At 42.5% G+C, this 26,977-nt stretch overlaps 1 protein-coding gene across 1 annotated transcript in view; it reads left to right on the forward strand.

The window, feature by feature from the left end:
• The first annotated feature begins 24,067 nt into the window (after window positions 1–24,067).
• The window catches only part of PIWIL1 (piwi like RNA-mediated gene silencing 1), a 474,823-nt gene continuing 471,913 nt past the window's right edge, over window positions 24,068–26,977 (forward strand). Inside the window, exons 1-2 of the mRNA XM_089653649.1 lie at window positions 24,068–24,115; window positions 26,218–26,329. Coding sequence (XP_089509775.1) covers window positions 24,068–24,115; window positions 26,218–26,329 — 160 coding nt within the window. The remainder of the gene's footprint in view (window positions 24,116–26,217; window positions 26,330–26,977) is intronic.

Consider the following 26,977-nt stretch of genomic DNA (forward strand, 5'->3'; position numbering starts at 1 on the left):
GAAATTAATTTTGATTTTAATCTTTGCAATTTATTAAAAATAAAAACAAAACAAAAAACACATGTACACAAGTATTCACAGCCTTTGCCATGACACTCAAAATTGAGCTCTGGTGCATCCTGTTCCCACTGATCATCCTTGAGATGTTTCCACGACTTGATTGGAGTCCACCTGTAGGAAATTCAGTTGATTGGACATGATTAGGAAAGGAATAAACCTGTCTATATAAGGTCCCACAGTTAACAGTGCATGTCAGGGCACAAACCAAGCCATGAAGTCCAAGTAATTGTCCGTAGACCTCCGAGACAGGTTGTATCAAGGCACAGAACTGGGGAAGGGTACAGAAAAATTTCTGCAGCATTGAAGGTCCCAATGAGCACAGCGGCCTCTATCATCCGTAAATGGAAGAAATTTTGAACCACCAGGAATCTTCCTAGAGCGGGCCACCCAGCCAAAATGAGTGATCCAGGGAGAAGGACCTTAGCCACGGAGGTAACCAAGCACCCGATGGCCACTCTGAAAGAGCTCTTGCTCTCTGTGGAGAGAGGAGAACCTTCCAGAAGAACAACCATCTCTGCAGCACTCCCACCAATCAGGCCTGTATGGTAGAGTGCCAGACGGAAGCCACTCTTTCGTAAAATGCAAATGGCAGCCCGCCTGGAGTTTGCCAAAAGGCACCTGAGGGACTCTCAGACCATGAGAAACAAAACTCTCTGGTCCGATGAAACAAAGATTGAACTCTTTGGCCTGAATCCCAAGCATCATGTCTGGAGGAAACCAGGCACCGCTCACCACCTTGCCAATACCATCCTAACAGTGAAGCATGGTGGTGGCAGCATTATGCTGTGGGGATGTTTTTCAGCAGCAGGAAGTGGGAGACTAGTCAGGATCGAAGGAAAGATTAATGCAGCAATGTACAGAGACATCCTTGTTGAAAACCTGTTTCAGAGCGCTCTGGACCTTAGACTGGGGCCACGGTTCATCTTTCAACAGGACAACTACCCTAAGCACACAGCCCACATAACAGGCCAACTCTGTGAATGTCCTGGAGTGGCCCAGCCAGAGCCCACACTTGAACCCATTTGAACTTCTCTGGAGAGATCTGACAATGGCTGTGCACCGACGCTCCTCATCCAACCTGATGGGGCTTGAGAGGTACTGCAAAGAAGAATTGGAGAAATTGTCAAAAAATAGGTGTGCTAAGCTTGTAGCATCATACTCAAAATGGCTTTAGGTTGTAATTGGTGCTAAAGGTGCTTCAACAAAGTATTGAGCAAAGGCTGTGACTAATTATGTACATGTGGTTTTTTCATTTTTTATTTTTCATAAATTGCCAAAATTTCAAAGCTAACATTTTTCACATTGTCATAATGGGGTACTGTTTGTAGAATGTTGAGGAAAAAAATAAATTTAATCCATTTTGGAATAAAGCTGTAACATAACAAAATGTGGCAAAAGTTAAGCGCTGTGAATACTTTCTGGATGCACTGTACTATATCTGTAAATTGATCAATGCTAATGTACTGATGGGATCTATCTCATTTCTTGAGGCCCACAAATGTCAGGACAGTACAGATATCCCCCAAATTACCCCTTTTTAAAAAGTAGACAGTACAAAGTATTTAGTAAAAGGCATGGTGAGTAATTTTTCGTCATAATTTTTTTGAAAATGAAGCGAAAAAAAAAATCACATTTTTTTAACATACTGTCACCAGTGCAGTACAGCGTGATCATATAACTGGTGTGGCGGTGATCACGGACACTGGAGACAGTATGTAAAAAAAAAAAGTATAATTTTTTTAATTCCTTTTTTTTAACACGCTGTGACCAGAGCAATACAGTGTTAGCATAATAGCATTGTACTACTCCGGGGAAGTGACCAGGATTTTTTGGGTTTTTTTACACATTGACCAGTGAATTTCACTAGTATAAGTAACTATTTTTACTGAATTAAATTTATTTATTCAGTGTGTATTGTTGTGATTAGCTGTGATTGGCCACAGCTAATCACATGGTAAAGATGGGCTGTGATTGGTCCTGTCTGTACCATGTGATCACTGTGACTAATCACAGCTAGCAACACAATTGAACACAATGAATGGTATCAATGGAAGCCATTTATTGTTTACAATTTTCATGCTATCTGATGTGATTGGTCACAGCGATTACATGATACTGGCAGTGGCTCGGTACAGTGATTTGTCATTGGCTGTGTCTACCACAGCAAGGTGCATTCCAGGAGGATGTCATATAACGTCCACCTGGAACGATGAAAGTCTTACCCTGTCGTCATTTTACAATATTTGAAAAGTCTTGCGAGCCAGAAGGCAGACAAAAATTCCTTATTTTATACTCTCTAATGTTGGATCGCAAACCTCTAGCACATAACTACCAATGTGATAAAATGCAAAATAAAAATATATTGAGTGTTGCGCTCTCAAACCTTCAATCAATACATGATTATTTAAATCATTTAATTATAAAAATTACAATAATTAAGAATGATGTGTGTGAACAAACACAAATTGTAACAATCTTATACTCTGAATCTTCTGAATCAACTCAGATAAACCATGTGCATGGAACAGTGATGAACAAACAAATATAAAATAAAATAAAAATAAAAAAATGTCCCAAAAAGTGACTTTGTGCTGAAAAATCTTCAATAATTATAAATCGGTGACTGCTTGTGAATCCTCCCTCAAGTGAAGATATGCGCTCACCTCATAGGAAGCCTGCAATTAGGCTATATAAGCTTGCGGTTCACCTCCTTTGGAACCTGCTTGTTTGGAACTCCTGTTATAAGATATCCATGGTATACGGCATATGCTATGGAATGAATCTCCTCTCCAGAGGGTGCTATTCCTCTATGTTTTCATCTCCATGCGGTTCTCCACATACAAAAAAGATCTCGACATGGTGCTTTATCGTTTTAAAAGATTGACTTTTATTTACTTTAGGGTATGGCACTCACATGTGTGCGGATAGTGGTAGTACAAATACGATCCCAGACTGCCGCTGACTGCCGGAGCTGTGTACTCGTGGTCCGGCGAACGGACTGACTCCCTCCGAGTGACGTTAACAGTCCCACCCCTACGCGTTACGCCACTGGTCACGTGGCTTCATCAGCTGATGAAGCCACGTGACCAGTGGCGTAACGCGTAGGGGTGGGACTGTTAACGTCACTCGGAGGGAGTCAGTCCGTTCGCCGGACCACGAGTACACAGCTCCGGCAGTCAGCGGCAGTCTGGGATCGTATTTGTACTACCACTATCCGCACACATGTGAGTGCCATACCCTAAAGTAAATAAAAGTCAATCTTTTAAAACGATAAAGCACCATGTCGAGATCTTTTTTGTATGTGGAGAACCGCATGGAGATGAAAACATAGAGGAATAGCACCCTCTGGAGAGGAGATTCATTCCATAGCATATGCCGTATACCATGGATATCTTATAACAGGAGTTCCAAACAAGCAGGTTCCAAAGGAGGTGAACCGCAAGCTTATATAGCCTAATTGCAGGCTTCCTATGAGGTGAGCGCATATCTTCACTTGAGGGAGGATTCACAAGCAGTCACCGATTTATAATTATTGAAGATTTTTCAGCACAAAGTCACTTTTTGGGTCATTTTACAATAGGTCGGGTGGAAAGTGGTTAATGAATGCAAAGTGTTCTCTGTTTGTACAAAGTGGAGAGGCAGGGCAGTGGCTCCACATTATCTAACTCATTCAGTCAGAGCATGCTTTGGATTCGTTGAGAAAACACAAAGCATTTCTTGAATGGTGCCCGTGCCAAACTGGTGACCTTCTGTGTTCACTATGCAGCAGGCCAGTTGGTCAGCATGGTAACTAGAAACAAGCGGAGATCAATGTAGTAGCGGTAAATACTAAATTAGAGAGGGATCCCACAAGTATGATTCACAGGGGTTAGACAAAAAAATTGAAATGCTAAATGATTTGCAGGTCTGAAAGTGAAAGCGAAAGTGATGTAAAATTCTTTTGTTTCTGCTGTGTGATGAGACACCTAGCTAACAGGTGGGAAGCCTCACTTTTGTTATTCACTTGTGTGCGCTGCTAGTAATATGGAGCCATGTCAGAGCTTACTGAGCTTCAAAGAGGGCAGATTGTTGGTGCCCATTTACCTAGTTACTCTGTGACTGAAGTTGCCAATTTATTTGCCGTGTTGCGAGGTACAGTATCAAAGGTTATGACGGCATATACAGCTTCCGGGAAAAAATTGTCTGACGGACATGGTCAACTGACCAAAAAAGACAAAAGGACATTACACAGGATTCTGACCCAGAAAAAGACAACAACTGCTGAAAAAGTGACTGCAGAGCTCAATCTCAGTCTTCTTTCTTTTTAACATACTGTCACCCGTCAGTGTCCCTGATCACCGCCATACCAGTCATATGATTACTCTGAACTGCATTGGTTATAATATGTAAAAAAAAAAATATCAAATTCAAAAAACTCGCTGTGCCTCTTACTAAGCACCTTGGACTGTCTACTGTTCAAAAAGGGGTCATTTGAGGGGATTTGTACTGTCTTGGCATTTTAAAGGCGTTAAAAAATATAGTAAATCAGGATTGATCAAATTTCAAGTATATATACCATAGTTTGTAGCAGAGGCGGACTGACAACTCATGGGGCCCCCGGGCAATAGGAGATCATGGGGCCCCTGTGTCTTTGCCCAAATTCAAAAAAACCAAGTAATTGCCAGTTAAAGTAGCACAGTGCTGAATAGCAAAAAAATGGTCTGGTCTTGAAGGAGGTAAAACCGTCCAGAGATTAACCACTTGTCCTCTAGAGATTTTACCCCCTTTTCTGACCAGGCCATTTTTTGCAATACTGCGCTCAGTTACTTTAACCACTTCCCGCCTGCAATGTACTGTGGCAGGGCAGCAGCTACAGGCTAAGCGACTAACCCGTACATCGCTCTGGCTGTACTAACACAGGGGGGTGCCGTACGCTCGAGTGGGCGCGCAGCGCTCCCCCTCACGACTGCTGTGTCCAGCGGACACAGCGGAATGAAGATCCCAGTAAACGGGACCCGGTGATCGCTAGGCAATCACATGATTACAATGTAAGCAAAGCTGTTATGAATCAATCTCATTCATAACAGCTCTGCTCCTCTTCCTAGTGAGTTGTGATTGGCCCACAGCTGTCATATGATACATGGGGCCAATCACAGCACCCTGTACCATGTGTCCAGCTCCAGCCAATCACAGATCACTATCCTGAGTTGTCAAAACTTAACTTATTCATGACAGCAAGCTTTGCATTGCAGGAGAAATGATATTTATTTCTCCTGCAAAGCAGTGTAAAAAAAAAAAAATTCCTGATCACCCCCACCACAGTAGTACAATGCTACTATAGTAACATTGTACTATTCTGATAAAAGTATTACTAAAACAATAATAAAGAAAATGTTAAAAAAAAATACCATTGTGAATTTAAAAACATTTTTTATGAGTTTTTTTTATCTTTTAACTACTTGCCAACCGTTTACCCGCATTTTTCGGCCGAGCAGCAGCTCTTGGCAAAGCGACGTAATCTTGCATCATATCCTATTTTGGAGTGTGAATGCACATGAGCCCTTCGCTGCCCCCCCCCCCCCCCACCTTCAGTCCAGGGAGAGAAGAGAGGACTCGGCATCGAGTAAAAGCACTACATTTTACACACACACACCTTAGATTAGCACATTTAACCCTTTGATTACCCCTATTAACTCTTTGATTGTCCCGTCACCCAGCCAGTACCATTAGTACAGTGTCAGTATATAGAATTTTTCACTGATTACTGCACTACTGCCACTAGCGACATCAGATAACGTCAGGATCAGTAAGTGCCCCTCGCAGCCAGGGTCAGCTAGTGTTCGATTGCCCGCACACTATCGCACTCACACTATAGGTTGCTGATCACTGCCATTACTAGTATAGCATTCACAGATCAAGATATTGATCACAAACAGAATTATACTAGTGCCTCCTTTGTATAATGTCCCCAAAAACGCAGTGTTAGCAGGATCGGTCCTGTTCGTGGCCAGCACTAGCGTTTAGCCCCTCCGCTGTTTATCACAAAAGATTTGTACCCATTGTTTGTGGGCCAAAGCAATTTATACACACAACAATACATCGCTGCCCACCCAAATTCAGCTCTTGCCAGACAATTCGCATGGAAATCAATCACAATTTCTGAATTTAAAACTGTTTTGGGCCTAATCCTCAACATGGGCATTATAAAAAAGAATGTATTGCGGTCATATTGGTCCACAGAGCCAATTCATCATATGCCCATGATCTCTACTGTTACATATATGCCCAACATGGACCAGCAATGTACTGGCACATTGCTGGAATTTGAGTAGTTATACTGGGATGATGCCTGCAGCTACAGCCATCATGCTGGTACCATTTTTCAGCTGGCGGTCGGCTTTCATGTAAAAGCAATCTAAGTGCCCATTAGCTGCTGAATTGTTTTTACCAGCAGCGGGAGGGGACATCCCCCCCTTCTTGCTGCCTTCCACAGTTTTCTTGGGCTCTTCTGTCCCACAGGGGAATCTGAGAATGCAGCTGGCAGTTCCACTGGCTGACCATAGAGCTGATCAGAGACCAGAATGGCTCCAATCATCTATATAGTCTGAGAAATTGGAAGCTACAAGCATTTCATCACTTCAGTTTCACAGGATATAAACAGCACCATTTGTAAATTGGGAAAGCATCTGATCACACCGATCTTGGTGAGATTAGGTAATGTGAGGGCAGAGGAGATATCTAGAGTCTGATAGAACCCAGATTTCTCAAAAAAGAATATATGACAATGCCCATTGAAGTTATAGGGGATATTTGCATTCCCTGTGATAGCATTAGAAGTGATAAAAAAAAATGAAAGGGACGCTGTAAAAATAATTTAAAAAATCAAAATAACTTAAAAAAAAAGCACCCTCGCTCCCCCACCTGTGTGCGTGAGCGTTGACCCTGTGCCGGTATGTAAACAGCAGTTCCACTATGCATGTGAGGTATCGCCGTGAATGTCAGACCACGGGCAGTAATTCTAGCACTAGAGCTCCTTTGTAAATCTAAAATGGTAGCCTGTAAAGGCTTTTAAAGCATCGCCTATGGATATCAAAAATGTATGCAGTTTGCCGCCATTGCACGGGGCATGCGTAGTTTTAAAGCATGTCATGTTTGGTATCTATTTGCTCAGCATACCATCATCTTTTATATTTTACCAAATAATTGGCCAATATATTGTGTTTTTGTGCATTAAAAGTAAAAAAGTGTATTTATAAAAAAAAATTGTGTTTGAAAAATCGCCGCGTGAGTACTATATGACATAGAAAAATTGCAGCACTCACCATTTTATTCATTAGGGTGTCTGCTTTAAAAAAATATATAACGTTTGGGGGTTTAAGTTAATTTCCTAGCTAAAAATACAGATTTGTTTTTTGAGTGCTTATACCAGGATATTGCCTACAGCTGCAGGCATCATCCTGGTATCATTTTTTTTGCAGCTGGCGATCAGCTTTCATGTAAAAGCAATTCTAGTGGCTAATTAACTGCAGGATTGCTTTTACAAGCAGCAGGAGACAATACCCCCCCCCCCCCCCCACGGCCTTCTCGGGCAGTCCCGAGCCATAGGGGGAACCTGAAAATGCAGCCGGTGATTCTGCCAGCTGACCATAGAGCTGACTGGAGACCAGAATGGTGCCAATCATCTCTCTAGCCTAAGAATTTGGAAGCTACAAGCATTTCATCACTTCAGTTTTGCAGGATATAAACAGCACCATTTGTAAATTGGGAAAGCATCTGATCAAACCAATTTTGGTTTGATTAGATAATGTAATGTAAAGGGCAGAGGAGAGATCTAGAGTCTGATAGACCCCAGATTTCTGAGAAAAGAATATATGACAATGCCCATTGAAGTTATAGGGGTTATTTGCATTCCCTGTGATAGCATTAACAGTGATAAAAAAAAATTGAAAGAACAGTGTAAAAATAATTAAAAAAATCAAAATAACTTAAAAAAAAAAAGTACCCTCGCCCCCGCGCATGCGCGCACCTGCGTTCATGAGCGTTGACCCTGTGCCAGTATGGAAACAGCAGTTGCACCATGCATGTGAGGTATCGCCACGAACTTCAGATCAAGCGCAGTAATTCTAACAGTAGACCTCCTCGGTAAATCTAAAATGGTGGCTTGTAAAAGCTTTTAAACATTGCCTATGGATATTAAAAATGTATGCAGTTTGCTGCCATTGTACGGGGCATGCACAGTTTTAAAGCATGTCATGTTTGGTATCTATTTGCTCAGCATACTATCATCTTTTATATGTTACCAAATAATTGGCCAATATAGTGTGTTTTTGTGCATTAAAAGTAAAAAAGTGTATTTATAAAAAAAAATTGTGTTTGAAAAATCACCGCGTGAGTACTATGTGACATAGAAAAATTGCAGCACTCTCCATTTTATTCACTAGGGTGTCTGCTTTAAAAAAATATATAACGTTTGGGGGTTTAAGTTAATTTCCTAGCAAAAAATACAGATTTTTTTAGAAGAGTGAATGATGTGTGGCAAAAACTTCTAATGCTGGGCATAAAATGCTTCCACCCCCAAAACGACCCCTTTTTGGAAAGTAGACATCACAAACTATTTGCTGAGAGGCATGTTGAATCAATAGAAGAATTTATTTTTTACCACAAGTTTTTGGAAAATTACAAACATTTTTTTCTTTTTTTACACAAAATTGTCATTTTAAATTATTTATTGCTCACACATGCCATGGGTATATGTGGAATTACTCCCCAAAATACATTCTGCAACTTCTCCCTAGAATGGGGGTACCACATGTAAGAGATGTTTTGGCAGTCTAGCCAAGTACAGGACCCCAAAATCCAATAAGCACCTTGAGGCTTTTAAAGGACTTTATTTCCTCATTATACTTCCTCACTACCTATCACAGTTTCGGAGGCCCTGAAATGCCAGGATAGTACCAAATTACCTCTTTTTGGAAAGTAGATACTCCAAGGAATTTGATAAGAAGCATGATAAGTATTTTAAAATATAAAACAAACAATACGGCGCTATATTAAAATTAACATGCAAGCCACTCAATATTATATGGCCCAGATATACAAAAGACCATATGCACAAATATATATATCATCGGTGTGGGGTGAAGCAGACAGATATGAGGATATCATGCATTAAAGTGACATAGATATAACTTAGTGAATAGTGTCCTTGTGTATCAACCAAATTCCATGCAGATGTGAACTGCAATGTGCCAATCCTCTATAGCTGGGGTGCCCCCTCACCTTCCTGCCCAGGCCCCTAAGGACCAATGAGCCTTGGGTAATGAGTAGAGTGTCCCTCCGGATAACAGGTGGATCCCTCCGGCAGTAATGGTGGAACTCCCTCCTCTTGGCTATATCATTAATGGTGGATGATATTGGTATTGTCTCTCCGGTGTATGGCTCTCCAACACGGTCACCAGTAAGGCAAGAGAGACTTTTTTTCCCCAGAGATCTTCCCTTAGACCTTTTTTTTTTCTCCACTGATGTTGCTGTTAAAAACGCTGGATCTCAGCTCTTCCCCCAGGGAGGTGTGCGCTCCCGGCTTCCCCCAGGGGAGGAGGACGATGCAGGGTGGGCTCCTTGTCTTCCCTCCTCCGGCGCCTGTTGCACATTGAATCCCCCCGGGTGACTGTTAGGTCTGCAGCCTCTGCTCCGCTCTGCATGGACGACTACACAGCCCGTCCACTCTACAGCCTCCTCATTTATGTACCGTATTGCATGACCGCGCAATTGTCAGTTAAACTAGTGCAGCGCTGTATAGCAAAAAAATGGCGTAAATTGCAGTATCTATACCATAGTTTGTAGACGCTATTTCTTTCACACAAAGCAATCAATATACACTTATTAGGATTTTTTTTTACCAAAGACATGTAGCAGAATAAATTTTGGCCTAAATTTTTTAACTTTGAGTTTACTATATATTTTTTATAGCCGAAAGTAAAAAATATCGTTATTCTTCAAAATTGTCTTTTTTGTTTCTAGCCACTAAAAGAAAGCTCTATTTGTGTGAAAAAAAGGACATTAATTTTGTTTGGGTACAGCATTGCATGACCGCACAATTTTCATTTATCAGTTATCAGCCCTGGGCTTAGTACTGTGGGTGACCGGATATAGTGAATGCAGGGCCCTGGGTTTAGTACTGTGGGAGACCGGATATAGTGAATGCAGGGTCCTGGGTTTAGTACTGTGGGTGACCGGATATAGTGAATGCAGGGTCCTGGGTTTAGTACTGTGGGTGACCGGATATAGTGAATGCAGGGTCCTGGGTTTAGTACCGTGGGTGAATGGATATAGTGAATGCAGGGTCCTGGGTTTAGTACTGTGGGTGAATGGATATAGTGAATGCAGGGTCCTGGGTTTAGTACCGTGGGTGACCGGATATAATGAATGCAGGGTCCTGGGTTTAGTACCGTGGGTGAATGGATATAGTGAATGCAGGGTCCTGGGTTTAGTACCGTGGGTGACCGGATATAGCGAATGCAGGGCCCCGGGTTTAGTACCGTGGGTGACCGGATATAGCGAATGCAGGGCCCCGGGTTTAGTACTGTGGGTGACCGAATATAGCGAATGCGGGGTCCCGGGTTTAGTACTGTGGGTGAATGGATATAGCGAATGCAGGGTCCCGGGTTTAGTACTGTGGGTGAATGGATATAGCGAATGCGGGGTCACGGGTTTAGTACCGTGGGTGACCGGTTATAGCGAATGCGGGGTCCCGGGTTTAGTACCGTGTGTGACCGGATATAGTGAATGCCGGGTCCCGGGTTTAGTACCGTGGGTGACCGGATATAGCGAATGCGGGGTCCCGTGTTTAGTACCGTGGGTGACAGGATATAGCGAATGCAGGGTCCTGGGTTTAGTACCATGGGTGACCGGATATAGCGAATGCGGGGTCCTGGGTTTAGTACCGTGGGTGACCGGATATAGTGAATGCGGGATCCTGGGTTTAGTACCGTGGGTGACCGGATATAGCGAATGCAGGGCCCCGGGTTTAGTACCGTGGGTGACCGGATATAGTGAATGCGGGGTCCTGGGTTTAGTACCGTGGGTGACCGGATATAGCGAATGCAGGGCCCCGGGTTTAGTACTGTGGGTGAATGGATATAGCGAATGCGGGGTCCCGGGTTTAGTACCGTGGGTGACCGGTTATAGCGAATGCGGGGTCCCGGGTTTAGTACCGTGTGTGACCGGATATAGTGAATGCCGGGTCCCGGGTTTAGTACCGTGGGTGACTGGATATAGCGAATGCGGGGTCCCGTGTTTAGTACCGTGGGTGACCGGATATAGCGAATGCAGGGCCCCGGGTTTAGTACTGTGGGTGAATGGATATAGCGAATGCGGGGTCCCGGGTTTAGTACCGTGGGTGACCGGTTATAGCGAATGCGGGGTCCCGGGTTTAGTACCGTGGGTGACCGGATATAGCGAATGCGGGGTCCCGTGTTTAGTACCGTGGGTGACCGGATATAGTGAATGCGGGGTCCTGGGTTTAGTACCGTGGGTGACCGGATGTAGCGAATGCGGGGTCCTGGGTTTAGTACTGTGGGTGACCGGATATAGTGAATGCGGGGTCCTGGGTTTAGTACCGTGGGTGACCGGATATAGCGAATGCAGGGCCCCGGGTTTAGTACCGTGGGTGACCGGATATAGTGAATGCGGGGTCCTGGGTTTAGTACCGTGGGTGACCGGATATAGCGAATGCAGGGCCCCGGGTTTAGTACTGTGGGTGACCGAATATAGCGAATGCGGGGTCCCGGGTTTAGTACTGTGGGTGAATGGATATAGCGAATGCGGGGTCCCGGGTTTAGTACTGTGGGTGAATGGATATAGCGAATGCGGGGTCCCGGGTTTAGTACTGTGGGTGAATGGATATAGCGAATGCGGGGTCCCGGGTTTAGTACCATGGGTGACCGGATATAGCGAATGCGGGGTCCCGGGTTTAGTACCGTGGGTGACCGGTTATAGCGAATGCGGGGTCCCGGGTTTAGTACCGTGGGTGACCGGATATAGCGAATGCGGGGTCCCGTGTTTAGTACCGTGGGTGACCGGATATAGCGAATGCGGGGTCCCGGGTTTAGTACTGTGGGTGACCGGATATAGTGAATGCGGGGTCCCGGGTTTAGTACCGTCGGAGACCGGATATAGTGAATGCGGGGTCCTGGGTTTAGTACCGTGGGTGACCGGATATAGTGAATGCAGGGTCCCGGGTTTAGTACCGTGGGTGACTGGATATAGTGAATGCGGGGTCCCGGGTTTAGTACCGTGGGTGACCGGATATAGTGAATGCGGGGTCCCGGGTTTAGTAACGTGGGTGACCGGATATAGTGAATGCGGGTCCCGGGTTTAGTACCGTGGGTGACCGGATATAGTGAATGCGGGGTCCCGGGTTTAGTACCGTGGGTGACCGGATATAGTGAATGCGGGGTCCCGGGTTTAGTACCGTGGGTGACCGGATATAGTAAATGCGGGTCCCGGGTTTAGTACCTGGGTGACCAGATATAGTGAATGCGGGGTCCCGGGTTTAGTACCGTGGGTGACCGGATATAGTGAATGCGGGGTCCCGGGTTTAGTACCGTGGGTGACCGGATATAGTGAATGCAGGGTCCCGAGTTTAGTACCGTGGGTGACCGGATATAGTGAATGCGGGGTCCCGGGTTTAGTACCGTGGGTGACCGGATATAGTGAATGCGGGGTCCCGGGTTTAGTACCGTGGGTGACCGGATATAGTGAATGCGGGGTCCCGGGTTTAGTACCGTGGGTGACCGGATATAGTGAATGCGGGGTCCTGGGTTTAGTACCGTGGGTGACCGGATATAGTGAATGCGGGGTCCTGGGTTTAGTACCGTGGGTGACCGGATATAGTGAATGCGGGGTCCTGGGTGTAATAACACTTTAAGCCCTAGTTCACACTGGTGTGACTTGTCATGAGATTTGACAGTTCCAAATCGCATGACAAGTTGCACCCTATTTGGAAGCATTCAAATCAGTGTGACCTGACTTTGCGGTTCGGCACAGATTTTGAAGAAAAGGCTCCTGTACTATTTTTGGCAATTTCATGTGCAACTTGTGTAGACAACTCTGCATGAAGTCGCACAGACGTAATGTAAGCTGCACAAGAAATTAACACTGGCCAGCGGCTTTGAAATCAAGTGAAGTAGGGCAATTTCAGTCAGTGTGAACCAGGGCTAAGGGGGGAGTTTTTAGGGGCAGTAAAAATGTGACCCAACTTCGATTCTTTACTGCCTTCAACAAGGCCCACAAGCTGACTATAACCATGTAAGACTAAGCAGCATGGATTCCGGTGTTATTATCAGTATATTAGGACACATACAGTATGTGGAGTCTCTGGAAACAAGAATAGCAAACTTCCCAGAAGATCACAGGCCCTCCCTACCAACCATTTCTGCTAGAAGAACGTCGTGTATACCACGCTGTGCCCTTCTATGTACAGTGCACAACCCTGCCATCTGCCCAGCGCTACCTGCCAATCGTTGAGAAGCGCGCGATATTCCACGTTCTCTATTGGTTGCGCGCTGTGGGCTCCTCCCAGGTCGGAAGGGCTATTTTATGCTGCGCAGTGCGCGGAGGATTGTCGGTAGTCTGAGGAGAAAGAAGAAGGAGGCGCGTCTGAGAGGAGAGCGCAGTGCAGGTAAGGTCGGGTGGGCCAAGCTAGAAAGGCTGTTGCAGGTTTGGAGTTATAGCCATGTTGGACATTTCCTACCCTACCTCCTCGGGTGTGGTCAGAGCTCCTCATATTCTAGAGCGGAACCTGAAGCTTCTGTCGGGTGGCAAGTGCACTGTCTATAGAGGAAGGGTGGGCGGGGGTGTACAGTGGGAGTGGGGGATAGGTATTGGGGTTGTATTATGTGCGAGAATGAAGTCCAGCTTTTTCTGTATTCTTTTTCAGGTATAAGACATGACTGGAAGAGCTAGAGCCAGATCCAGGGGGAGAGCCCGCGGCCAGGACACAGCCTCCGCCCCGGGAAAGGTTGCCTCTTTTTATCGATTACAGATCAGTTATTGGCATGGGGGTGGGGCAGTGCTGGAGATTCACTGGAATTCTTTCTAATCAAAGCACAGCTAGCACACTTGTCACAGGTTCTTATTTCTGGCCCATTCACAACTAGCTGTAATTCTATTCTGTATGTTCTGTACACAAGTGTTGCAAAAATGGAAAAAAAAAGACCCAACGCCATTCGCAGAGTATTGTAAAATGGAGGCACAATTCTATCACTGAAATCTATAAGCATTACATTTGGGCCTCATTCATAGTTGTCAATATGTGCCGTTTGTGGTTAGATGCAGGAGAACCAGCTAGGGGTTCCAGGGGTGAAAAAACTACTTGTCCAGGGACTAAGTTGGTGCCCCAATCTACTTGTCCCTCATGACAATCTACTTGTCCCTCATGACAATCTACTTGTCCCTCGTGACAATCTCCTTGTCCCTCGTGACAATCTGCTTGTCCATTTGAAACAAATACTAACCCAAACTGTATTTAAATGTGAGCTGCTTTAGGCTAGGTTAACACCTATGCAGTTTGCGTTTGATCTGTTTCTGCAGTGCTTTTTGCACATGTGTTTTTTCACCTGTTTTTGATGCATTTCTTTTTTTTTTCTTGTTGCTTGGCAGATTAAAATGCAAAATGCATCAAAAACGCAGCACATGCTTTTATGCATTGAAGTCTATAGAACCAAAAGCACAACGTTTTGCCTTTAAAAATGTCCCTGACCCTTTCCAAAAAACGCATCGGGTCAGAATGCAGAGGTGTCCCATAGGAAATCATGTTAAATGGACTGTAGTGCGTTACTGCAAAATGCTGCGGAAAACTCTTAGGTGTGAACCTAGGGTTAACCCCCCTGGTGGTATTCCCGAGTGTAGCTCAGGGTTAAGTTTCAGTACCAGAAGCAGTAACCCCGAGCTACACTCGGGATTACCCTACAGCGTTGCTCAGGGATTCCCTCCAGTACTTACCTTGTCCTGCTCTCCCGCGATGTCCCCCCTGCAGGGTCCCCAGCCATTTCCTCCGGCCGATGCCGGCATCTGTCTTCCGTTCCCTGCGAGCGTTGGGACGTAGGGGGGACAGAACCGGCATGAAATTCAAAAATTTAAAAATGTGACATTCACTCAATACACTAAAATCTCATAACATTACTGTATCAAACCATTCCACATACACTTTGTCCCTAGTGCTTTGTCCTGTGCCCTGCCTGCATTTTTCCGATTCTTCCTGGAAATTGAGAAACGTCCATGGCGTCCAAAAAGCGTCCCTTTAGGTCAAAAGCGGTTTTAGACCAGCTAGAGAACAGCGATAGTAAATTAGAACCACTTGCAGAATTGAGTGATAATGATTCGTGGGGAAATTCGTCATCAGACACTGAAAATGATTTTGCGACTTTGCTCAGTGATGTATGAACTTGGCGCTATATTTCAAATTTCAGTGGTTATGTTTTGATTACATTATTGAATTATTATTATATTATTATTTTTATGATTTATTATATTATAATTTATGATTTCATGTTTCAAATTTTATCCTACCCGGGATGTTTACTAGACTCTTGTTTGGACAGATTTAAGCGAGTTATCCCTAAGAATTACAGGCCTACAATAAAAAAACAACATATATCCATGCAAAACAATGTACCGCTTTGGGCACAGAAATACTGACATAATCAGACCGCTGGGGAGGTTAAGGAATTTCTAGGGCTTTTAATATCAAAAGGGGCTTTATGGCAACTTAACCACTTCCAGACCGGACACTTTTACCCCCTTCCTGACCAGGGAAATTTTCTGCTTTCAGTGCTATCACACTTTGAATGACGATTGTGCGGTTATGCAACACTGTACCCAAATGAATTTTTTACCATTTTTTTGAGACAGATAAAGCTTTATTCTGGTGGTATTTATTCACCGCTGGGATTTTAATTTTTTTGCTATGTAAATGAAAATGTCCAAAACGTTTGAAATAATTTTTTTTATAAAATTTTGCAAATAAATATTTCATCATAAATCTTGGTCAAAATTTATTCTGTTATCTTTTTAGTAAAAAAAAAATCCAAATTAGTTTATAACCAAAAATTATGATTTTTAAACATTTTTTTTTTTACATTTTTATTTTATTTTTTTATATTATTTTCTATTGGAAAAAAAGGGGGGGATAGCCACCTAACATGACACGTGAATATGTGTCATATAAATATCTCCGTCTCACTAATAATTAGTGTGGATTTATAAACCCGATATGCTTAACATAAAACATAGCAGTATGACAAGTGCAATACTGCTCACACAGAGTGGTTATTAGAAAATCCAAGCGGAGTAATATAATAAGTATTTACAAACAAGTTTTATTTGATCACATGGATCATACTGAGGTTAGACAGAGACATGGTAAATAAGTCATTATAAAATCACTGAATTAAAAACATTCGGCGTCTCCAGATCTAATAGTTATTCGGCAATCAGGAATCCACATAAGGCAATGAAGTTCCTAACCACTTGATCAAAGAATTTTCATATTTTCCATATGATATCTGCATAAGGGGATCATTCTTCAAAAAATTTGTTTTAGTAGCCACCACAGTGAATAGAATGACCTCCTGAAATGGAAAACCAGAAAAAAAGGGATCATAGTAGAGGGAACAAAAAATAGGATATATGCACTAACCATATGCAATAACAGAACAACCCCATGACAGGTATATATGTTATTCCATTACCTTCTCATAAACTTGACCATCATGAAAGGATGGATATATGGCCTTCCTGGATAGCCACCCCAAATGGAAATGTATCCACAGTAGTAAATGATTCTAAAAGTGTATAAATATGAAACATAAATATCAAGCTACCAATAAACCTGAAAGAGACTAAAATAAGGGTAAAAATCTAAGAATATTACCATACAAAAGATCAAGGGGACTCCTCCTCACTTGAAGTAAGATCAGGTCTGGATGAAAAAGTGAATATGGGGGTGGGAAGCCAGGTAGTTGATCTGTAAAGTCCAGACTGGTTAATACAGTCTATGTATATTTGAAAATTCTTTGATCAAGTAGTTAGGAACTTCATTGCCTTATGTGGATTCCTGATTGCCGAATAACTATTAGATCTGGAGACGCCGAATGTTTTTAATTCAGTGATTTTATAATGACTTGTTTACCATGTCTCTGTCTAACCTCAGTGTGATCCATGTGATCGAATAAAACTTGTTTGTAAATACTTATTATATTACTCCGCTTGGATTTTCTAATAACCACTCTGTGTGAGCAGTATTGCACTTGTCATACTGCTATGTTTTATCATCCCTAGTTTTCACCTGGTGATCTTTGGCTAGTAATACACCTCCTGTATTAATGAGACAACTATGGAGGACTAAGTAGAGGGCACAGCAGGCAGCACTATTGTCAGTGTGGGGGGAAGGTAGTGTTAAATGCATTAGCAGATTTAGAACCACTAACAAATTGAAGACAAACTCCAGCTAACATTTTATAATCAATTACAGCAAAACTTTTTCTTTTTTTTTTTTTTGGAGGGTGGGGGTTTGGTTTTATATGAATAAGCAAAAGTGGATCACCCCTGTTGGTGGTAAATAGATTGCCTCATCCTTGTATCATGATACAGTCAGCTGGAGAGCTTGATGTTCTGAAAAACAGCACATTTACTGGCTGAATCACCAGATGAAAATAGAAGAAAGAAAGCATAAAAAAGGAAATTAATACCTCCATCACATCTAAAAATTGGTAAGCTGCAATATAATACATATTTTTGGCTTTATTACTGCTTTAAGGTGTTTCCTCTCCCCGTATACTTTGATAAGTTTATTTACAAAGATTGGGAATGGCCGAAGTGTCCTATTCTGGTTCCGAGGTGCTTTCCGGTACTTAAACCCTTTGGGGAAGCCCTTCTGAAGAAGTGGGCCACACATCTTGTGGTATATCCCCCTATTCCAAGGCTGAATAAAGCAGCCGTGATACCGGTGGAGGAGTCTCCCTCCTTTAAGGATCCAGCAGAATTGGTCGCTCGCTCTATGTTTAACCAGTTGGTCTAGGACCTCAAGTACTTTTGTGATGCATCCTTGGATACTGCTTGGCTCCTTCTAAGCTTTCTGTCTTGGTGGTGGTGTTTTGGTGGGTGATTTGGCTTAAATGCTAGTTTGCTGACCAGACTCCTAAAAATGCCTTGGCGGATCTGCCTTTCCAGAGGGAATGTCTTTTTGGTACTACTACTACTCACTAAGAGCTCCTTGCCTTCCTATTTTGTTCCCTTGGCTCCTCTGACAAGGGCTTCAAGCCTTTCAAGGCCCCTGCTAGTGTTGCCAAGTGGATGCACAAGTCCACCAGGTCTATGGACAAGTCCTGATCGTTTCAGGAAGGGGGGTCATCTTTGCTGGTTCTCGGGCCTTTGCATGTCCCTCATTCCAGGCAAGTGGGTCCATGATCTGTTTGTGTCTGGCTACAGGATAGAATTTCTTATCCACCAGAGCATTTCTTTCCCTCCAATCTTTGCTTTCTGCCTTTGCGCCTTCAGGTCCTGTGCGGGGTGGTGCAGGTTCTGCTGTACGAGGGAGTCCCTATGCCTGACCTGGAAAGTTTCCGGGGGTTTTACTCCAACTCGTTCAAGGTTCCAAAAAAGTACGGGGGTTCGCCCAATTTGTGGACCTCCATGACCTTGAATAGCTTTGTGCGAGTTCAGAAGTTCAAGATGGCGTCATTTGCTCATCAGATTTTGTGGCATCCGTAGACATCAAGGATACATACCTGCACATTCCCATCTACAAGAGACATCAGTGGTTACTGTACTTTGTATTGAGGGATGCAAATTATCAGCCCACTGGTCATTCTCCAAGGTGCTGGCCCAGTCCTGGAGTTGCTGAGACAACAGGGGATTGTCGTGATGGGTTATCTGGACAGCCTGCTCTTGCAGGCGGACTCTCAGGCTGAACTGACGGACAACAAGGAAATCACGATTGTCTTTGTGAAGGACTTTGGATGGTTCTTGAACCTCAAGAAGTCTGCCCTGACCTGATAGCTATCTCAACCCCCTGATGAAGCCACGTGACCAGTGGCGTAACGCGTAGGGGTGGTGCTGCGGTGTCACTCGGAGAGAGCCGGAGTGTTTTATAGACGGCGAGTGCATGGCTAGACGGCTGGCGGATTACTTGAGCTGAGCAATTCATCCTATACCGCATACTATTTATGTGAGTGTACCTGTTGGAGAGCAATAAAGCAAAACCTTTTTATAAGGATAAAACACTATGTTTGGCAATTTGTCCCCACATATGGAAAAACGCATATGGGCTAATTGAGGATAACGGATATCCACGTTTTTACAATCTGTAAAGGAGGAATTCCATCTAAGCAGGTTCCATAGGAGGTGAACCACAAGTGTGTATAGCCTAATTGCAGGCTAATAAGGAGGTGAGCATACATCTTCACTAATTAAGGATTCAAAGAGAGTCACGGATTCACAATAAGTCACCAAATCAAGATTTAATCAAGCACAAAGTCACTGTATTTAAAGGACATTAATAACACAAATTAATTTGCAGTACATATATATATTTTAAGTTATTTGTATTTTTTGATTATTCACCAATCATGATGCATATTGATTTATTTTTATTTATGTTTTAGTACACAATATTTTATCACTTATTGTTTCTGGGGATATTATTTCCACATTTATAATTTCATCAGTGGATTATATATATAAATTTTTTAATAATATATATATTTTTTATTCTGTATATATTTTTTGTAAAATCCCCTGATTATATATTTGTTCACCAAGGGTAAATAGAGTTATTAATATCACAGATTTTCTCACTGGGAGCGCAACACAATATGAATTATTGACCTTCTTTGCTGTTCCCTTTGCTGCCATGGGACCTTGAACTTGGTTCTTCAGTCTTCCAGAAACCTACCTGTTGGTAGTATTTGGGACATTTTCTTGCCTACTTTTTCTTAAAGGTTGCCTTTTTGGCCTCCATCACTTCCATGCGGTGGGTGTCGTAACTGGCAATCTTATACTGTGAGTCTCCCTCTCTGGTCTTGCATAAGGATAAGGTGGTTCACTGTCCTTTTCCTCAGTTGGTGGTGTCGGATTTTCACCTGAATGAGGACTTTGTCTGGTCTTCCTCATGTCCACAGTCCTGACATCCTAAAGAGATTCTTTTTGTGCTCACAGATAGTCCAGGAAAAGGCGTGGTGGCCTCCTCTGCTACTGTATCCAGTTGAATTGAGTGGATGATTGTTCTGGCTTACTCCTTTAAAGCTCCTCCCTTCCTCGTTGTGGCACTGCTTATCTTGTGTTCAACCCAGAATCGAGCATCTGTGCACAAAAAGAGCAAGCACAAATTTCACATTAAATAGGTAAATTTAATATTGATTCTATTTAATGATATTTCTAGAAATAATTGTATATCAACAGCTCGTTGATTACACCAATGTTCCGTGAGCTTTAGATGTGACCATTTTTTCAGGGATTGCCTGGCATCTGAAACGTTTTGCCAAGGGTTCCTCCAATATGCTCTTGTGCTAGCCTTGCTACATTCCTAGGGTGTCTCCTTGTAGGATATCTGGACAAACTATTGATTGCATTGTAAGCATGATTTCTGTCTAACATGGTGATGAATGTAATACAGACCCTGAAAAGGTTCTGTGCTTTTAGATATTGGTGTTGGATCTTACTTTGCTCTTAGAGTACAACGGACTTATCCTAAAATCAGCTCTGCTTTTTTTCCCCTTTATCTCTGGTCTGGTGGCTCAGAAGTCCAGCTCTGGACCTGAGGAAATCCGTCATCTCCATCTCATACTTTCGAAGAATGCCAGCTTTTAAGGCTGGGATAAAGTCCTGGACACTATCGGTGCAGTGAACTCGATTAGTATAAGAATTCTGCCTGCTGATCACCATTGAGGGGCTTTGAGGGTTTGGTTGCCCCTATTGACCTGGATTCAGTTGAATGTCACAGTGGATCAGTACAGCTTGATTTACACTCTTCGTTTTCCTGAATCTGTCTGCATGTGTGGATGTGGTACTCCTGCCTGATCAGTCTCCTGGCAGATGCTCTGGAGTTTTTCTGGTTGTCTAGATTCGGGGTAGACAATCCTTGAGAGGTGGAGATCTACCTGAACAACGTGGAAGATATCAAAGATCATCAGGGTGCAGCGCCTCCCAATTCCCCTTTTTTTAAGAGATTAACTAGCAGGGCCCCAATTAAAAGGACATTACAAAGAAAACTTGCTTGGCTTGTTTCAATTTTTGCCTGGCTGTCAGGGCTGAGTTCTGGCCTGGCTGGCTCTGTGGTTTGTGTTCTGGCTTGGCTGGTGGGTATGAATTCTGTCTGCCTGCTGAGCTAGGTTTGGCTTTTAAAGTGGTAGTAAACCGGTCTTCCTACAGGGATCGTGGGCTGTGGCGGTTTGAATGGCTGACACACCTGTTTTTGCTAATGTTCCATATATCACCATTGATAAAGCTAAAAGGAACAGTACTAATGGTGACTTCACCGGAGTGGAGTTTGGATTGATCCCCAAAGGGGAGAAGTGTATTTGTCATGATCCTTTGCAGGTCCACAGCTGGAGATTGAGGCCATAAGCACATTGGTAATAGGAGTTATTGAGCACAGTTTGATAAACTGACTCTCAAGATGTATGGCTGTGTACATGTGGCTAAGTGTGGATGAAGTAGGTGATTCATTATACATCAGAACACCAGAGATTATTTGTTTATTTAACCACTTGCACTCCTGAGGATTTACCTCCCTTCCTGACCACGCCATATTTTGCTGTTCAGCACTGCACTATTTCAATTGTTAATCGCGCAGTCATTCAATGCTGTACCCAAATGCAATTTATGTTCTTTTTTTCACACAAATAGAGCTTTCTTTTGGTGGTATTTGATCATCTCTGCGGTTTTTATTTTTTGCACTATAAACAAAAAAAGGCCGAAAATGTTAAACCGATATTTTTCACTTTTGGTTATAAAGTATATCCAATAAACTCAAAGTTAGTCATAAATTTAGGCTAAAATGTATTCTTCTACATGTGTTTGGTAAAAAAAAAAAATTTCAATACGTGTATATTAATTGGTGTGTGTGAAAGTTATAGCATCTACAAACTATGGTATATATATTGGAATTTACGCAGCTTTTGCTTTCTGACTGCCTATCACATTTCTTGATGTGCTAATATGCCAGTACAGTACAAACACCCCCCCCCCCCAAATGACCCCATTTTGGAAAGTAGACACCCCAAGGATTTTACAGAGGCATGCCGAGTCCATGGAACATTTTATTTTTTGGCAGAAATTTTTTTAAATATGACAATTGTTTTTTTTACACAAAATTGTCAATTTAATGATGTATTGCACGTGCATGCCATGGGTATATGTGGAATAACACCCCAAAACACATTCGTCTACTTCTCCCAAATATGGGAATACCACATGTGAGAGACTTTGACAGCCTAGCTACATACAAGCCCCCAAAATCCAATAACCACCTCCAGGCTTTCAAAGGGCATATTTCCTCATATCACTTCCCCACTACCTATCACAGTTTCAGAGGCCCTAAAATGCCAGGATAGTACAAACCCCCCCCCCCCCCCCCCATGACCACTTTTTGGAGCGTAGACACTCCAAGGAATTTGATAAGAGGCATGGTGAGTATTTTACAGATAACATTTTTGTCACGGTTTTGAAAAAGAAAAGAAAAAAAAAATGTTTGTTTTCTTTCTTCATTTTCCAAAAACCTGTGGCAACAAATGAGATCTGCAAAACACTCACCATGCCTGTTAGCAAATACCTTGGAGTGTCTACTTTCCAAAAAGGGGTCATTTGGAGGGGTTGCTTCTACTATCCTGGCATTTCAGGGCCAACATTAGAAGCTTATGCCACACATCACCCACTCTTGAAGACCAAGCCTTTTCTGACACTTTTTGTTCACATGAAAAAACATTTTTTTTTTTGCTAGAAAATTGCTTTGGATCCCCAAACATTATATATTTTTTAAAGCAGAGGCCCTAGAGAATAACACGGTATGTGTTGAAATTTTTTTACGTCACACAGTATTTGCGCAGCGATTTTTCAAATGCAAATATTTTGGGAAAAATACACTTTTTAGAATTTTAATGCACAAAATCACAATATAAATAAATAAAAAACAATGTGCACCATCAAACTAGTGAATAAGCTAATAAAATAGAGCCGCTGCAATAACACTTAAAAAGTGATCCCACACTTAAAACACAAAACATACATAAATAGTCTTGCGCTAACTCATACAAACATAATAGTCGATAACCAGATTCAAACGTGATAGTTCAATCAAAATATGAAATATAAATATAAAGTGCTTGAATGATGAAAATCAAATAAGGTGCTTGAATGGTGAAGTATCACTTCGATGGGCTCCGGATAAATAAAGTCTATTTGAAAAACACAGTGCTCCACCTTAACATAGTGTTCCACCTAAAAATATATATGGTATGCCGCTCACCTCCTACCGTAGACCCACAAATTAATACAGGTCAACCAAGCATGGTAATTCCAAAAAGATGCTCTAGAAGCCAGCAGAAAGCTGATGACAGGCACCCCTTCAATGACAGTATAAACAGGACTCTTCTCAGCATAACTCCACATATAGAAAGAACAAAGGACATCTCCCATAGTGTAATACTGTTTTAATTCCACATAAAATAATTCTAGAGTTTCACTTACATGATAGAAGCAGTAACATAGCAATTTGCAATTCAAAACTCCCACTCCGTAAAAAGCCGGCAAGGATGTCGCTAGGGTCCGCCCCCATGCGGTACGCCACCAACCACGTGGCCTCGTCAGGGTGACCAAAGGGTTAATGGGGCGATTAAAGGGTTAAATGTGGTAATTAATGCATGCATGTAAAATGTAGGGGTGCTTTTACTCAGTGCCGTGTTCTCTCTTCTCTGCATGGACCAACGGGTGGGGCGCAGGTGCTTTCACACCCCAAAATAGAAAGCGACGGATGATTACGTTGCTTTACCAAGAGCTGCTGCTCGCCTTCAATATGTGGGTAAGCAGTTGACGAGTAGTTAAAAAAAAAAAATGTAAAATAATTTAGAAAAAATTCTCAATATGGTTTATTTTTTTAACATTTTTATTATTATTAATAATTTAAATACTTTTATCAGAATAGTACAATGTTACCATAGTGACAGTGTACTACTGTGTGGGGGGTGATCAGGGTTTTTTTTTTTACACTTTGCTTTGCAGGAGAAATAAAGATCATTTCTCCTGCAATGCAAAGCATGTTGTCAGACCCTAACTCATTCATTAACTCTCATGAATGAGTTAAGTTTTGACAGCTCAGCATAGTGATCTGTGATTGGCTGGAGCTTATCACATGGTACAGGGTGCTGTGTTTGACCCCATGTATCATGTGACAGCTGTGGGCCAATCACAGCTCACTAGGAAGAGAAGCAGAGCTGTTATGAATGAGATTGATTCATAACAGCTTTGCTTACATAGTGATCACTGGGTCCCGTTCACTGGGATCCTCATTCCGCTGTGCGAGGGGGGGCGTTCTATGAGCGATGTACGGGTACGTTGCTTTGCCTGTAGCTGCCGCCCGGACGCAGTACATGGCGGGTGGGCTAGAAGTGGTTAAATTACTTTTGTTTATTATATTTTTGCAATAATATAATAGACATTTATGAGCATGTTATTCATAACGCAAAAGTGATTGATTAGTACTTTGTGCAGCATTATTTATGTATTAAATAAATAAGATACTTTGGAAATCTGGTTCTGGGAACTGTTATCCCTTGAAGGACCCTGGGTTAGATTGGTTTGTTCCTAAATAACAAACGTCTTTCCTGGAACTGACAAATTGCCTGGAGTACTTGGGCTTCATACTAGACCCAATATTCAGGATAGAGTTTTGCTTCCCCAGGTAAAGTTCTTTTGGACGGAGTTTCGGTACCTCTGGATCTGACACTGGTCATCTCAGTGAAGTTACATGAGAGTCCTGGGCTTGATGGTGTTCTCATTAGAAGACTCAATTCTACACCACGACTCTGTAGAGGAGCATTGTCTGTGTGGTAGAAATTGCCTGTGCCCTTGGACACAGAAATCCACCTTCAGTCTCAGTCATGGGATCTCTGACAGGGTAGCTCACCTCTCTGCAATGTTGTTGGGAGGCATATACATTCTTTTACTGCTGTAGATGGGTGTCAGAATGGAAGCTTCTCTTGACTGGGGCCAATTTCTGGGCACTTTATTTTTGCAATGGTGTTTGTTGGCAGAGGAATCCAAACTTGCGATTAACACTTAGGAGTTTCGAGCGATTCAATACTTTGCTGGACTGTGCCATCATTTCAGAGCTTTCTGCAAGCTTATGATATTAAGGATAGGGTTCTTGCCTTTCCTGTCATGGCTCATTCTGTTAGAGCATACAGTATTTCCTGGGTATTCTACAAGTTTTTTTCATGTCATGCCAACTTGAGGCTTACTACTCTGTCCGGAATTAAAAGTGAATGCCTTAAGGGAAGTGGATTTTTTTTTTTTTTTAAAAGGAGTGCTTTTTTGAAGTCAATTGCACATTACATCATAAATGCACAAGGTAAAATGGTACAATGCCATAAATAACCATCAAATGAACATCCAGTGCAGTAATGTTTAATGCTGCCGACATATCCATATTTTTTTCTAATTTGACTATAAATTTACTGTAATGGTAGTGAAAAATTATAGAAAATAATAGTAAAAATATTTTTTTTGAGTAAAGATATGATGAAAGTTATACTTTATCAGTGTTACGGTTTCAGATGTTCTCAATTTCGATTGCAAAGTTTTGCAGGCGGCCACGTGATTCAGCCTGGGCAGACTTTTTTGTCTGCTGGGTCACCCAGTTATTTAAATAAAGGACTTTATGGTGGGTAATTATTAATCAGGTTCCACATACCATACCAGCCATATTTTCTATAGAATATTTACTTTGTACACCATTGGACTCATCACAGGTGAGAAAAATTCCTTATTTGTAGTTGTCTAGAATTTTTCTCTGTACGTGCTTAGCGATTGTTTGCTATGTTAAAAGGAAAAGTATCTCTTTATTGATGTGTTGGTTATTACTGCATAATGTAATATAGCATTGGTTGAATGTCTTGCACCCAGGAACTAAAACCTTCATCTAGCATTGAACAGCCAGGACCATCCATTGACACTGAGCTGGTTGGGCGTGGTCGCCAGAAAACTGCTCCATTGGCATTTAGACCACAAACAGCAGGTAAGTGGTAACTGTACATACTGCATGTAACAAAGTATTAGGTTATAAGATAGTGTTATTTCTTTATCGTACATCTCCCAAGATATGGGTACCATGATCTCCAATACAATAGGGTTATGCTGCCACCTTCAGGTGATTGGACAGGGGCAGATAAGACCGGAAACCCCCCCTAGGCATAACCTCTTCCAGTTAAACAAGTCCACCTTTTAACCTACCTACTGGTAAGCCTATAATAATTTGTACCTGTTGGTACAGTGAATTTTCCCTAAACCTGTACAGTTTAGGAGATATTCACATGGGATGCAGTCGTTAATGTCACCAGCACATGCACTGTGAAGGGATAGCATACCCCTGCCGTACCTTCAGAGATCTGTGCCAGGGCCATTTCTACAGCTGCAGCTCGTAAACTTCGAAGGAAGAGCGGGTGAAAATGGAAGTGACATGGAACCATGACAGCACTGCACTGGAGGGCTTCGTGTGCAGGTAATGCAGGCCATAGATGGGGAGAAAAACTGCAGATTTTTCTTTTAAAAAACGAAAAATCGGTTGTTCAAGTGGCCGACGTTACCATCAATGGTAAAAAAAATCGGCCGATTTTCTACCCGTCTAGAGCCGGCAAAAAGTGTCCCTGCAGAGAGCTCTGCTATT

This window comes from Staurois parvus, unplaced genomic scaffold (assembly GCF_062004578.1).
Source record: "Staurois parvus isolate SC_StPar_1 unplaced genomic scaffold, SC_StPar_1.0 ptg000719l, whole genome shotgun sequence".
Classification (NCBI taxonomy): domain Eukaryota; kingdom Metazoa; phylum Chordata; class Amphibia; order Anura; family Ranidae; genus Staurois; species Staurois parvus.